At 44.4% G+C, this 15,725-nt stretch overlaps 1 protein-coding gene across 1 annotated transcript in view; it reads right to left on the minus strand.

The window, feature by feature from the left end:
* Positions 1–272: 272 nt before the first annotated feature.
* Positions 273–15,725, minus strand: part of LOC139228763 (A disintegrin and metalloproteinase with thrombospondin motifs 12-like) — an 801,719-nt gene continuing 786,266 nt past the window's right edge. Inside the window, exon 24 of the mRNA XM_070860105.1 lies at positions 273–409. Coding sequence (XP_070716206.1) covers positions 273–409 — 137 coding nt within the window. The remainder of the gene's footprint in view (positions 410–15,725) is intronic.

A 15,725-nucleotide genomic window follows, 5' to 3' on the forward strand; every position in this document is an offset into this window, starting at 1 on the left:
AAAGCGATCACCCAATCTGCGTTTGGTCTCCCCAATGTAGAGGAGACCGCATCGTGAGCAGCGAATACAGTATACTATTTTGAGAGAAGTACAAGTAAAACACTGTTTCACCTGGAAGGAGTGTTTAGGGCCCTGGTCAGTGGGAAGAGAGGAGGGAGAATTCTAAACCTTGCTTAAAGGAGTAGAGTTCCAGCTATTCGAAGTGTAAATGCAAAATCCAATCTCTTTCATGAATCCGAAGCAGCTCCTCGGCTAGAATTCCATTGGGTTCCTCATCTCATCATCATGTCGTTAAATTTCCGGCAAGTGTGACAACATTGGATCCTTATTGTTGCCATTGAGCATCGACCCAATTTCTTCAAGGTGAGGCAAAATTTTTCTGACATTCTGTTCTTAATACAGATGTTATCTGAAAAAAAATGTTAGCAATGTTATAAAACTACAGTGTTATAAAAACATCATGCCAACTACTCACCCCCAACCCAAGCACTCTCCCCAATGCTGGTTTTACACTGGCAGTCCAAAATCAGTCCCACTATCTCTTTTGTTGACAAGCACAATCGCAACCAATAACTTGCTCCAGGTATGTCCTTAGACTTACTGTAAAATGCTAAACCAGTGATGGAATGTGGATATATAGTGAGCGCCTGATTTAAATTTTATGATTCATGCCATGAGCATTTGCAGCACTGGAGACCAGGCACTTGCCACTGGAAGAGAAAAAAAATCCCATAGGATCAATAGTTCTATTAGTTCTGTTCTGGCACATTTACAAAATAAATAGTGTGCAATATTTGAAACTATTAAAAACAATACCCCGAAATGAAGCACTTAACGCAAGTCACATGGGCCTTAAAAAAAACATGCACTTTTTTTTGGTGTACAATGTCTACAATCATTTAAAATTTTGTAAAAAAAAAAATACCCTGGGCTTGACATTCTGTTGTTAGAATAACTACAGCAAACAGATAATAATTTTGTAACCATATACAGAATAATAGGGGTGCAAGAAGAGGGAGACCTGGGGTGCTTAGAAACATAGGGCCCAAGTTTCGGGCCGCGCCTAGAACGGCGCAGCCCCGACCTGGACGTCTGTTTTTCGCGCCATAAAGTGCGCCTAAAAAAAACTTACAGATTCTCCGACTCCCTGCAGGTCCTTTGAGTCGGGCGCGGCGCAGCACAAGCTGTAGGGGGCGGAGCTAGGTCCCTGTGCTGAAAATAGTGCCGGGACCTCTGCACATGCGCGCTACAGTGGGCGCGCATGTGCAGTAGCTCCAGGCGCCCAAAACTGTGTGGGAGGGGCCCGAAGCACGCAGCCCCTAGCCCTGGCCGAATGGCCTCACTGGGGCTGCGTGCATAAGGCTCCTCCCACGCCCAGCTCCTGTTTCCTCCCGACCCGACTTGACTCCCGCTCCCACCGCCCCCCCCCCCGCCCCCGGACTGGAGTAAGTTTTCACTGACGAAACTTTGAAAACAGGCGTAAGTGGCCAGACATGCCCCCTTTTGAAAAAAAAATTCTGTTCCAAAGTGAAACTGTTCTAACTGACTAGAACTGGAGCAAACTAAATGCCGAGAATTTGAATTTCTAAGATACTCCGTTCTACACCAGTTCTCCAAAAAATCAGGAGCAACTGAGGCCGAAACTTGGGCCCATAGAAACAGAGAAATTTACAGCGCAAGAGGCCATTTCGGCCCATCGTGTCCGCACCGGCCGAAAAAGAGCCGCACGGCTCTCGGTCAGCAGCCCTGAGGTTACATATAAACCTATGAACAATGAACAATGGTGGAAAGGTAAAGAGCACCCAGTCCAACCAGTCTGCCCCACACTACTGCGACACCCTTTACACTGAAACATTCTACATTCCACCCCAACCGGTGCCATGTGATCTCCTGGGAGAGGCAAAAACCAGATAGAAACACAGGCCAATTGGTGAAAAAAAAATCTGGGAAAATTCCTCTCCAACTCATCCAGGCGATCGAAACTAGTCCAGGAGATCACACTGGCCGTATTCGATTCCATGCAGTACTTACCATCGTATCATCGTATCTGCGCCAGCCAACAAGAGGTTATCCAGTCTAATCCCATTTATCAGCTCTAGGTCCTGCAGGTTACGGTACTTTAAGTGCCCATCCAAGCACCTTTTAAATTTGGTGAGGGTTTCTGCATCCACCATCCTTCCAGGCAGCGAGTTCCAGATCCCCTTCTCTGCGTAAAGAAGTCCCCCCTCAAATCACTTCTGAACCTTCCACCAACCACCTTAAAACAATGCCCCCTCATAATAGACCACTCCACCAATGGAAATAGACCCTTGCTGTCCACTATATCCAGGCCCCTCAAAATTTTGTACACCTCAATGAGGTCTCCTCTCAACCTCCTCTGTTCAAATGAAAACAAACCCAGCCTATCAAATCTGTCCTCATAGCTAAGATTCTCCATTCCAGGCAGCATCCTAGTAAATATCCTTTGCACCCTCTCTAGTGCAATCATGCCCTTCCTATAATACGATGACCAGAACCCCACACAGTACTCCAGCTGAAGCCTAACCAGAGTATTATTCAATTTAAGCATAACCTCCCTGCTCTTATATTCTATGCCTCGGCCAATAAAGGCAAGCATTCCCTAAGCCTTCTTAGCCACCTTATCCACCTGGCCTATTACTTTCAGGGATCTGTGAACAAGCACTCTAAGGTCCTTTTGTTCATCTACACTATCAAGTGGCCTACCGCTTAGCATTCCTAATTAACCCTTGCAAAGTGCGTTATCTCACACTTCTCCGAATTAAATTCCATTTGCTACTACTCTGCTCACCTGACCAGTAGATTGATATGCTTGTACACAAATCTTTGAAGGTGGCAAGACAGGAGAACAAAGCAGCTAATAAAGCATATAGGGCTAGAAATTGATCTACAAACTTAACATCACCACTCCGAAATTCAACCCTGGCACTGAATGCAGTGCTGGGATCTAAGCACGCAAGTTAAACCTGGCTTTCAGCTAATTTTGGATTTAAGCTTTTGGACTGTTTATTTTTGATTTTATTGAAGTAACGGTATGCTGCAATAGATGTTAAAAGCTTTTCAAGTGTGTAGAAATGTTGCTGCATGCTTTCAAAGCTTTGGATGGTAAAGGAAGGCCTCTGAGAAGGCAGAAAATGCTGCAAATACTCAGCAATTCAGGCAACATGTGTGGAGAGAGTAACAGAGTTCATGCTTGACCAGCTGAGTATTTCCAGCATTTTATGCTATTATTTCAGATTTATAGAATCCGCTCGCAGAGGGAAGAGGAAGACGCAGAAGAGCAGGAAGCAGAAGGAAGGATGGAACCGAGACAGCCACTTTCTGGCCGGGATATCTGGATGGAATCATCCGCCTGCGGTCCCAGTGATCACAACACCAATTCCCCTTTTAACATTTAAAAACATAAGAATTAGGAGCAGGAGTAGGCCATTTGGCCCCCCTTGAATGCTCCGCCATTCAATAAGATCATGGCTGATCTTCTACCTCAACTCTACTTTCCTGCACTATCCCCATATCCCTTGATTCCCTTAATATCCAAAAATATATTGATCTCTGTCTTGAATCTATTGAAAGACTGAGCATCCACAGCCCTCTGGGGCAGAGAATTCCAAAGATTCACCACCCTCTGAGTGAAGAAATTTCTCCTCAGTTCAGTCCTAAATGGCCGATCCCTTATTCTGAGACTGTGACACCTGGTTCGAGACTCCCCAGCCAGGGAAAACGTCCTCCCTGCACCTACCCTGTCAAGCCCTGTAAGAATTCTGTAGGCTTCAATGAGATCATCTCTCATCCTTCTAAACTCTGGAGAATATAGATCTAGTCTATTCAATCTCTCCCCATAGGACAATCCCTCCATCCCAGGAATCAGTCTGGTGAACCTTCATCGCACTCGCTCAAAGGCAAGTAAATCCTTCCTTCGGTAAGGTGACCAAAACTGTACACAATACTCCAGGTGTGGTCTCAACAGGGCCCTATATAATTGCATTAAGTTATATTTACTCTTATAGTCAAATAGTAAAGGCCACATATCATTTGCTTTGTTAATTGCTTGCTGTACCTGCATGTTAACCTTCAGTGATTTGTGTACAAGAACACCCAGGTCCCTCTGAACACCAACATTTACCAATCTCTCACCATTTAAAATATACTCTGCTTTTCTATTTTTCCTACCAAGTGGATAACTTTACATTTCTCCACATTATATTCTATTTGCCATGTTCTTGCCTACTCACTTCATATCTCTATATTCTCTTGAAGCCTCTTTGCATCCTCCTCACAATTTACATTCCCACCTAGCTCTGTTCATCAACAAACTTGGATATATTACATTTGATCCCATCATCCAACTCAGTGATTTAGATTGTGAATATCTGGGGTCAAGCATTGATTCTTGCGACACCCCACTAGTTACAGCCTGCCAACCTGAAAATGACCTGTGTATTCCTACTATCTATTTTTTGTCTATTAACGAATCCACAATCCATACTGGTATATTACCCCAAATCCTATGAGCCCTAATTTTGTTTAATAACAACATGTGTAGCAACTTATTGAAAAAGAACAGAAGAAATAGGAGCAAGAGTAGGCCATACGGCCCCTCAAGCCTGCTCTGCCATTTAATAAGATCATGACTGTTCATAAACCTCAACTCGAACTCCGCATTTTGGAAATTGAGCGGTGCCTGGAGTTACTGCGGTGCATCCGCAAGACTGAAAGCCACGTGGATAATATGTTTCTAGAGGTGGTCACCCCGCAACTTAAGAGTGTGCAGAGAGAGAGGAGAGTGGGTGACCAGCAGACAGAAGAGGAGGACTAGGCAGGTAGTGCAGGAGTCCCCTGAGTCCATCTCACTCTCCAACCGGTATTCTCTTCGGAGTACTCGTGGGGGCGACGGCGCCTCTGGGGAGTGCAGCCAGAGCCAAGTCCATGGCACCACGGATGGATCAGCTGCACAGGGGGGGGGGAGGAAGACAAATGGAAGAGCTATATTGGTAGGGGATTCAAAAGTAAAGGGAGCAGACAGGCGTTTCTGCGGCCGCAGACGTGACTCCAGGATGGTATGTTGCCTCCCTGTTGCCAGGGTCAAGGATGTCACCGAGTGGCTGCAGGGCATTCTGGGGGGAGAGGGTGAACAGCCAGAGCTCGTGGTCCATATTGGTACCAATGGTATAGGGAGAAAGAGGGATGAGGTCCTGCAGGCAGAGTTTAAGGAGCAAGGAGAAAGATTAAAAAGCAGGACCTCAAAGGTTGTAATCTCTGGATTACACCCGGTGCCACGAGCTAGCGATTACAGAAATAGAAACATAGAAAATGGGTGCACGAATAGGCCATTTGGTCCTTCGAGCCTGCACCACCATTCATTATGATCATGGCTGATCATTTTTGCAACTTTAGTACTCTTTCCTGCTTTCTCTCCATACATTTTGATCCCTTTAGCCGTAAGGGCCATAGCTAACTCCCTCTTGAATATATCTAACGAACTGGCCTCAACAACTTTCTGTGGTAGAGAATTCCACAGGTTAACAACTCTCTGAATGAAGAAGTTTCTCCTCATCTCGGTCCTAAATGGCTTACCCCTTACCCTTAGACTGTGACCTCTGGTTCTGGACTTCCCAAACATCGGGAACATTCTTCCTGCATCTAACCTGTCTAATCCCGTCAGAATTTTATATGTTTCTATGAGATCTCCTCTCATTCTTCTAAATTCCAGTGAATATAAGCCTAGTCGATCCAGTCTTTCTTCATATGTCAGTCTTGCCATCCCGGGAATCAGTTTGGTGAACCTTCGCGGCACTCCCTCAATAGCAAGAATGTCCTTCCTCAGATCAGGGGACCAAAACTGTACACAATATTCAAGATGTGGTCTCACCAAGGCCCTCTACAACTTAGTAAGACCACCCTGCTCCTATATTCAAATCCTTTCGCTATGAAGGCCAACATGCTATTTGCCTTCTTCACCACCTGCTGTACCTGCATGCCAACTTTCAATAACTGATGTACCATGGCACCCAGGTCTTGTTGCACCTCCCCTTTTCCTAAGCTGTCACCATTCAGATAATATTCTGCCTTCCTGTTTTTGCCACCAAAGTGGATAACCTCACATTTATCTACATTATACTGCAACTGCCAGGCATTTGTCCACTCACCTAACCTGTCCAAGTCACCCTGCAGCCTCTTAGCATCCTCCTCACAGCTCACACTACCATCCAGCTTAGTGTCATCTGCAAACTTGGAGATATTACATTCAATTCCTTTGTCTAAATCATTAATGTATATTGTAAATAGCTGGGGTCCCAGCACTGAGCGTTGCGGTACCCCACTATTCACTGCCTGCCATTCTGAAAAGGACCTGTTTATTCTCACTCTTTGCTTCCTGTCTGCCAACCAGTTCTCTATCCACGTCAAAATATTATCCCCAATATCATGTGCTTTAATTTTGCACGCCAATCTCTTGTGTGGGACCTAGTCAAAAGCCTTTTGAAAGTCCAAATACAACACATCTACTGGTTCTCCCTTGTCCACTCTACTCGTTACATCCTCAAAAAATTCTAGAAGATTTGTCAAGCATGATTTCCCTTTCATAAATCCATGCTGACTTGGACTGATCCTGTCACTGCTTTCCAAATGCACTGCTATTAAATTTTAATAATTGATTCCAACATTTTCCCCACTACCGATGTCAGGCTAACCGGTCTATAATTCCTTGTGTTCTCTCTCCCTCCTTTTTTAAAAAGTGGGGTTACGTTACCCACCCTCCAATCCATAGGAACTGATCTAGAGTCGATTGAATATTGGAAAATGACCACCAATGCATCCACTATTTCTAGGGCTATTTCCTTAAGTACTCTGGGATGCAGACTATAAGGCCCTGGGGATTTATTGGCCTTCAATCCCATCAATTTCCCTAACACAATTTCTTGAGTAATAAGGATTTCCTTCAGTTCCTCCTTCTCACTAGACCCTCGGTCCCCTAGTATTTCCGGAAGGTTATTTGTGCCTTCCTTAGTGAAGACAGAACCAAAGTATTTGTTCAATTAGTCTGCCATTTCTTTGTTCCCCATTATAAATTCACCTGATTCTGACTGCAAGAGACCTACATTTGTCTGCACTAATCTTATTCTCTATTTTCCCCCTCCTAATTAAACCCTTTGTCCTTCTTTACTGAATTCTAAATTTCTCCCAGTCCTCAGGTTTGCTACTTTTTCTGCCTCATTATATGCCTCTTCCATTGATTGAACATTCTCTCTAATTTCCTTTGTTAGCCACCGTTGAGCCACCTTCCCCGTTTTATTTTTACTCCAGACAGGGATGTACCATTATTGAAGTTCATCCATGTGATCTTTAAATGTCTGCCATTGCCTATCCACCGTCAACCCTTTAAGTATCAATCACCAGTCTATCCTAGCCAATTCACATCTCATACCATCGAAGTTAGCTTTCTTTAAGTTCAGGACTCTCATCTGTGAATTAACTGTGTCACTCTCCATCTTAATGAAGAATTCTACCATATTATGGTCACTCTTCCCCAAGGGGCCTCGCACAAAAAGATTTCTAATTAATCCTCTCTCGTTACACAACACCCAGTCTAGGATGGCCAGCTCTCTAGTTGGTTCCTCGACGTATTGGTCTAGAAAACCATCCCATATACACTCCAGGAAATCCTCCTCCACTGTACCAGTTTTGGACTGCTTTTAGCGGAGGTGGGACATGTACACCTCTACAGAGCCGGGACCAATACCCTAACGGGATATTTGCTAGTCTAGTGCTGTTGGGGAGGGTTTAAACTAGCTTGGCAGGGGGATGGGAACGTGAGAATAGATTCAGTAGGAAGGGGAGAAAAACTGGAATTGGAAGGCAAAAATGTAGAAAGTGAATTTGAAGGACAGAGGAAACAAGGGCTAGAAAGTTATTCAACAAGGAGGTCTGGCTATACTAAATGGTATATACTTCAATGCAAGAAGTATAACGAATAAGAACATAAGAAATAGGAGCAGGAGTAGGCCATGGGGCCCCTCGAGCATGCTCCACCATTTAATATGAGCATGGCTGATCCGATCATAGACACAAGTCCACTTCCCTGCCCGCTCCCCATAGCCCCTTATTCCCTTATCGATTAAGAAATTGTCTCTCTCTGTCTTAAATTTATTCAATGACCAAGCTTCCCCAGCTCTCTGAAGCAGTGAATTCTGCAAATTTACAACCCTCTGAGAGAAGAAATTCCTCCTCATCTCAGTTTTAAATGGGCGGTCCCTTATTCTAAGATTATGTTCCCTAGTTCTAGTCTTCCGTATCAGTGGAAATATCCTCTGCATCCACCTTGGCAAGTCCCCTTATAATCTTATACATTTCGATAAGATCACCCCTCATTCTTCTGAATTCCAATGAGTAGAGGTCCAACCTACTCAACATTTCCTCAAAAGTCAATCCCCTCAGCTCCAGAATCAACCTAGTGAACCTTCTCTGAACTGCCTCCAAAGCAAGTATATCCTTTCTTAAATATGGAAATCAAAACTGCATGCTGTATTCCAGGTGTGGCCTCACCAATACCCTGTATAACTATAGCAAGACTTCCCTGCTTTTATACTCCATCCACTTTGCAATAAAGGCCAAGATTCCATTGGCCTTCCTGATCACTTGCTGTACCTGTATACCAACCTTTTGTGTTTCATGCACCAGGACCCCCAGGTCCTGATGTACTGCTGCACTTTGCAATTTTTCTCCATTTAAATAATAACTTGCTCTTTGATTTTTTCTTCCAAAGTGCATAACCTCACACTTTCCAACATTATACTCCATCTGCCAAATTTTTGCCCACTCACATAGCCTGTCTATGTCCTTTTGAAGGTTTGTTGTGTCCTCCTCACACATTACTTTTCCTCCCATCTTTGTATCATCAGCAAATTTGGCTACGTTACACTCGGTCCCTTTATCCAAGTCGTTAATATAGTTTATAAATAGTTGGGGTCCCAGCAGTGATCCCTGAGGCACCCCACTAGTTACTGATTGCCAACCAGAGAATGAACCATTCATCCCGACTCTCTGTTCTCTGTTAGTGCGCCAATCCGCTATCCATGCTAATATACTACCCCCAAGCCCATGAACTTTTATCTTGTGCAGTAACCTTTTATGTGGCACCTTGTCAAAAGCCTTCTGGAAGTCCAAATACATCACATCCACGGATTCCCCTTTATCCATCCTGTTTGTTACATCTTCAAAGAATTCCAGCAAATTTGTCAAACATGACTTCCCCTTCATAAATCCATGCTGACTCTGCCTGCCTGAATTATGCTTTTCCAAATGTCCTGCTACTGCTTCTTTAATAATGGACTCCAACATTTTCCCAACGACAGATGTTAGGCTAACTGGTCTATAGTTTGTTGCTTTTTGTCTGCCTCCTTTTTTAAATAGGTGCATTACATTTGCATTTTTCCAATCTGCTGGGACTAAGGCAGATGAGGTGAGAGCACAGGTAGACACTTGGGAGTATGATATTATAGCTTTTACAGAGACATGGCTAAAAGAGGGGCAGATGTGGCAGCTCAACACTCCTGGTTACAGGATCTTCAGACAGGATAGAGTTGGAGGTAAAAAGTCGCTGGGGGGGGGGGCGGGGGGTTGCGGTATTGAGTAAAGAAACTATTACAGCTGTGAGAAGGAATGATATGTTAGAGGGATCATCAAACGAGGCCATATGGGTCAAATTGAAACTCAAAAAAGGAGCGATCACACTGCTGGGAGTGGACTTTAGACCCCCAAACAGTGAGAGGGAGATAGAAGAGCAAATATGTAGGCACATTTCTGAGAAGTGCAAAAACTGTAGGGCAGTAATAGAAACATAGAAACATAGAAAATAGGTGCAGGAGTAGGCCATTCGGCCCTTCTAGCCTGCACCGCCATTCAATGAGTTCATGGCTGAACATGCAACTTCAGTACCCCATTCCTGCTTTCTCACCATACCCCTTGATCCCCCTAGTAGTAAGGACTTCATCTAACTCCTTTTTGAATATATTTAGTGAATTGGCCTCAATAACTTTCTGTGGTAGAGAATTCCACAGGTTCACCACTCTCTGGGTGAAGAAATTCCTCCTCATCTCGGTCCTAAATGGCTTACCCCTTATCCTTAGACTGTGTCCCCTGGTCCTGGACTTCCCCAACATTGGGAACATTCTTCCTGCATCTAACCTGTCTAACCCCGTCAGAATTTTAAACGTTTCTATGAGGTCCCCTCTCATTCTTCTGAACTCCAGTGAATACAAGCCCAGTTGATCCAGTCTTTCTTGATAGGTCAGTCCCGCCATCCCGGGAATCAGTCTGGTGAACCTTCGCTGCACTCCCTCAATAGCAAGAATGTCCTTCCTCAGGTTAGGAGACCAAAACTGTACACAATACTCCAGGTGTGGCCTCACCAAGGCCCTGTACAACTGTAGCAACACCTCCCTGCCCCTGTACTCAAATCCCCTCGCTATGAAGGCCAACATGCCATTTGCTTTCTTAACCGCCTGCTGTACCTGCATGCCAACCTTCAATGACTGATGTACCATAACACCCAGGTCTCTTTGCACCTCCCCTTTTCCTAATCTGTAACCATTCAGATAATAGTCTGTCTCTCTGTTTTTACCACCAAAGTGGATAACCTCACATTTATCCACATTATACTTCATCTGCCATGCATTTGCCCACTCACCTAACCTATCCAAGTCGGGGATTTCAACTATCGCAATATTAACTGGTTCAAAATTAGTGTGAAGGGTATAGAGAGTGTGGAATTCTTAAAATGCATTCAAGAGAACTTTTTTTTAGCCAGTATGTAGCAAGCCCAACATGAGAGGGAGTGGTTCTGGATTTAGTTTAGGGAATTAAGCTGGGCAGGTGGAAGGGGTATCAGTTGGAGAGCATTTAGGTGCTAGTGTCCATAATTCAGTCAGATTTAAGGTAGTTATGGAAAAGGACAAGGATAAACCAGGAATAAAAGTTCTAAATTGGGGAAAAGCCAACTTTGCGAAGCTGAGAGGTGATTTGTCCATAGTGGACTGGAAACAGCTACTTGAAGATAAATCAGTGTCAGAGCAGTGCGAGGCATTCAAGGAGAAGATCCATAGGGTTCAAGCCAAATATGTGCTCTTAAAAAAAAAAAGGATGGGACTAACACATTTAGAGTTCCCTGGATGTCGAGGGACATACATAGTAGGATAAAGAAAAAAAGGGAGGCTTATGACAGATACCAAGGGCTAAATACTGCAGAATTGCTAGAGGAGTATAGAAAGTCCAGGGGTGAAATTAAAAAGGATATTAGGAAAGCAAAGAGAGAACATGAAAAATTTTTGGCAAGTAAAGTCAAGGAAAACCCAAAGATGTTTTATAAATATATTAAGAGCAAGAGGATAATTAAAGAAAGTGTAGGGCCTATTCGAGACCACGAGTGTAATGTGTGTGGAGGCAGAAAACGTGGGTACAGTTCTTAATGAATACTTTGCGTCTGTTTTCACAAAAGAGAGGGGCGATGCAGACACTACTATCGAGTAGAAGAAATGTGAAATATTAGATGAAATAAACATAGTGAGAGACGATGGATTAAGGTGTTTAGTAGCTTTGAAAGTGGATAAATTCCCAGACCCAGGTGAAATGTATCCCAGGCTTTTAAGCAAAGCAAATGAGGAAAGAGCAGAGGCTTTGACGATTATTTTCCAATCCTGGCTTCATGTTTGGTGCCAGAGTACTGGAGGACTGCTGATGTGGTACCTTTGTTTAAAAAGGGAGAAAAGGATAGACTGAGTAATTACAGGCCAGTCAGCCTAACCTCAGTGGTGGGAAAATTATTGGAAAAAGTCCTGAAGGACAGGATAAATCTTCACTTAGAAAGACATGGATTAATCAAGGACAGTCAGAACGGATTTGTTAAGGGAAGGTCGTGTCTGACTAACTTGATTGAATTTTTCGAGGAGGTAACCAGGAGGGTTGATGAAGGCAAAGCATATGATGTAGTGTATATGGAATTTAGCAAAGCTTTAAATAAGGTCCCACATGGCAGATTGGTCACGTAAGTAAAAGCCCATGGGATCCAGGGCAAAGTGGCAAGTTAGATCCAAAATTAGCTCAGAGGCAGGAAGCAAAGGTTGATGGGTGGTTTTGCAACTGGAAGGATGTTTCTAGTGGGGTTTCGCAGGGTTCAGTACTCGGTCCCTTGCTTTTTGATATATACATCAATGATCTAGACTTGAATATAAGAAGTTTGCAGATGACACTAAAATCGGCTGTGTGGTTGATAATGAAGAAGAAAGCTGCGGACTGCAGGAAGATATAAATGAACTGGTCAGGTGGGCAGAACAGTGGCAAATGGAATTTAATCCAGAGAAGTGTGAGGTAATGCATTTGGGGAGGGTTAACAAGGAAAGGGAATACACATTAAATGGCAGGACACTGGGAAGTGTAAAGGAACAAAGGGACTGGGAGTGCATGTCCACAGATCCCTGAAGGTAACAGGCCAGATTGATAAGGTGGTTAAGAAGGCATACTGAATGCTTGCCTTTATTTGCTGAGGCATAGACTATAAGGGTAGGTGGGTGATGCTTGAATTGTATAAAACACTGTTAGGTCACAGCTGGAGTACTGCGTGCAGTTCTGGTCACCGCATTACAGGAAGGACGTGATTACATTGGAGAATACAGAGGAGATTTACAAGGATGTTGCCTGGACTGGAGAATCTTAGCTATGAGGACAGATTAGATAGGCTGGGTTTGTTTTTCTTGGAACAGAGGAGGCTGAGGTGAGGCCGCATTGAGGTGTATAAAATTATGAGGGGCCTAGATATAGTGGACAGAAAGGGCCTATTTCCCTTAGCAGAGAGGTCAACAACCAGGGGGCATAAATTTAAAGTAATTGGTAGAAGGTTTAGAGAGGATTTGAGGGGAAATTTCTTCACCCAGAGGGTTGGTGGGGTCTGGAACTCACTGCCTGAAAGGCTGGTAGATGCAGAAACCCTCACCACATTTAAAAAGTACTTGGATGTGCACTTGAAGTGCCGTAACCTGCAGGGCCACAGACCTAGAGCTGGAAAGTGGGATTAGGCTGGATAACCTCTTGTTGGCTGGCGCGGACATGATGGGCCGAAATGGCCTCCATCCGTGTTGTAAACTTCTATCATTCTCTCTATGATGATTGTATGAAACAGCGGGGCCACCGATCCACCTACTCCTGCTCCTATTTCTACGTTCTTACACCAGTAATCGGTCAGTGATGGCCGAATGCGCTTCGTGTCTAGCAGCAAAGGTCGCGGAATGCACTCCCTGTCCAGCAGCAAAGATCAGTGAGGATGCGGGGTAGGATAAAATAGCATTTCATGACTTCTTACCAAACCTCATGATTTTTAAGAGTTTATCTCCTGAGGCGGTGGGGTTGGCTTTACTGAACGTTACACCTGAATAAATATCTGGGTTTACTTCGTTAGCATGCTCTGTCTTTTCCTAGGTGCTAGAACATTCTGATAAATGGCCATGCATCCCAAACTGTAGATGGAACCCTGTGTCTCTGAAGCCTACAATATCACTCATGGTAGCCAGCTGCCGGGGCTTCTCACTACAGTGCAAAAACTGTAGTCTCATGGCCTCCTGCCCCGCTGATCCTGAAAACTGAAACCTTATGGCCTAGAAATTCGGTAGCCCCGAAAACTGGCACAGGGATAGCGTTTGAAGGACTGCAGGCAGCATGTAAAATTCATGCTGCCTGCTACCTTGCATAAGTGTAGCATTCAGCCGAGCACTGAACGTACTGCTGAGTGGCTGAACACTCAGCACTGGGCCCAAGTTTGTGCGAGGCTAGCTCCAATTAAAGTTAATACTAATACAAAAACAAAATACTGTGGATGCTGGAATCTGAAATACAAACAGAAATGCTGGAAATCTCAGTGGGTCAGGCAGCATCTGTGGAGAGAAAAACAGAGTTAACGTTTCGGGTCGACGACCCTTCGTCGGAACTGGCGAATGTTCGAAAAGAACAAATTCTTAAGAAGCACTGAAAGGGGAGGGGAAGAAAGAACAAAAGGGAAGGGCTGTGATAGGGTGGAAGGCTGGAGAGATTAGAGACACAAAAAGGATGATGGGTCGAATTGAAATGGTAATGGCTGGAGTTAGAAAAAGGTTAGTCTAGACAGGGTGTGAATGGCGGAATAATGACCAGCTGCCATTGGAGACAAAGAGTAAAAAACTTGAGAGTGGAGTGGGGGGAGGGAAAGGGAGCCAAAGATGGGCAAAGGCTATGCTCTGAAATTGTTAAACTCGATGTTGAGTCCAGAAGGCTGTGAAGTGCCAATTAAAGCTATCCTGCACAACTCAATGGCAGACTGTACATCTTAAAGGGAAGGTGCCTTTTGCTTGCAACAGGTGGTGGCAGTGATGTTGAAGGCTGCTATCAGAAAAACAAGATTGAATAATAGCTCAACAGCCCAGAGAAAAGGTTCTGAGTTTCTCCGATGCAGCACTGGGGGCATCGATCCAGGAGGTCAACTCCAGGAGAGAGATCCTCTTCCCATCGGGGACCAGAAGGCCCTCCAGGCAACAGACGAGAGTGCAGAGGGAGCAGAAATCCAATATGGTCAATGCCAGCTGTGTAGCCCCAAGGACCCGGACTACTGCAGAAAGACATTTAATTAACTCACACAGGTAGTCAAGCTCAGTGAATTCATCTTCAAATGCCATATCCCACCATCTGCACCATTAGCCTCATACACTGCTCAATGCACCACACCCCCATCACTCACCTACCAGCAATCTCGAACAAACACAACTCACAGCTCACATTCACAGCTTCACCTCACGCTCACACACTTACCACTGCTGCAAGACTCACACCTACATCTCACAGCTTGAGCACACTGTCCTCTATTCAACTATGAGAGTCTGCATCCCAGAGTAATTTAGAAAGGGACCCTAGAAATAGTGGATGCATCGGTGATCATTTTCCAACAGTCTATCTACTCTGGATCAGTTCCTATGGACTGGAGGGTAGCTAATGTAACACCACTTTTTTAACAAGGAAGGAGAGAGAAAACGGGTAATTATAGACTGGTTAGCCTGACATCAGTAGTGGGGAAAATGTTGGAATCAATGATTAAAGATGAAATAGCAGCGCATTTGGAAAGCAGTGAGATCGGTCCAAGTTAGCATGGATTTATGAAAGGGAAATCATGCTTGACAAATCTTCTGGAATTTTTTGAGGATGTAACTAGTAGGGTGGACAAGGAAGAACCAGTGGATGTGGTGTATTTGGACTTTCAGAAGGCTTTTGACAAGGTCCCACACTAGAGATTGGTTGTCAAAATCAAAGCACATGGTATTGGGGGTAATGTACTGACGTGGATAGAGAACTGGTTGTCAGACAGGAAGCAGAGAGTCGGGATAAACGGGTCCTTTTCAGAATGGCAGGCAGTGACTAGTGGGGTTCAGGACTCAGTGCTGGGACCCCAACTATTTACAATCTACATTAATGATTTAGATGAAGGAATTGAGTGAAATATCTCCAAGTTTGCAGATGACACTAAACTGGGTGGCAGTGTGAGCTGTGAGGAGGACGCTAAGAGGCTGCAGGGTGACTTGGACAGGTTAGGTGAGTGGGCAAATACATGACAGATGCAATGTAATGTGAGGTTATCCACTTTGGGGGCAAAAACACGAAGGCAGAATATTATCTGAATGGCGGCAGATTAGGAAAAGGGG

This window comes from Pristiophorus japonicus, chromosome 2, assembly GCF_044704955.1.
Source record: "Pristiophorus japonicus isolate sPriJap1 chromosome 2, sPriJap1.hap1, whole genome shotgun sequence".
NCBI classification, from domain to species: Eukaryota; Metazoa; Chordata; class Chondrichthyes; family Pristiophoridae; genus Pristiophorus; species Pristiophorus japonicus.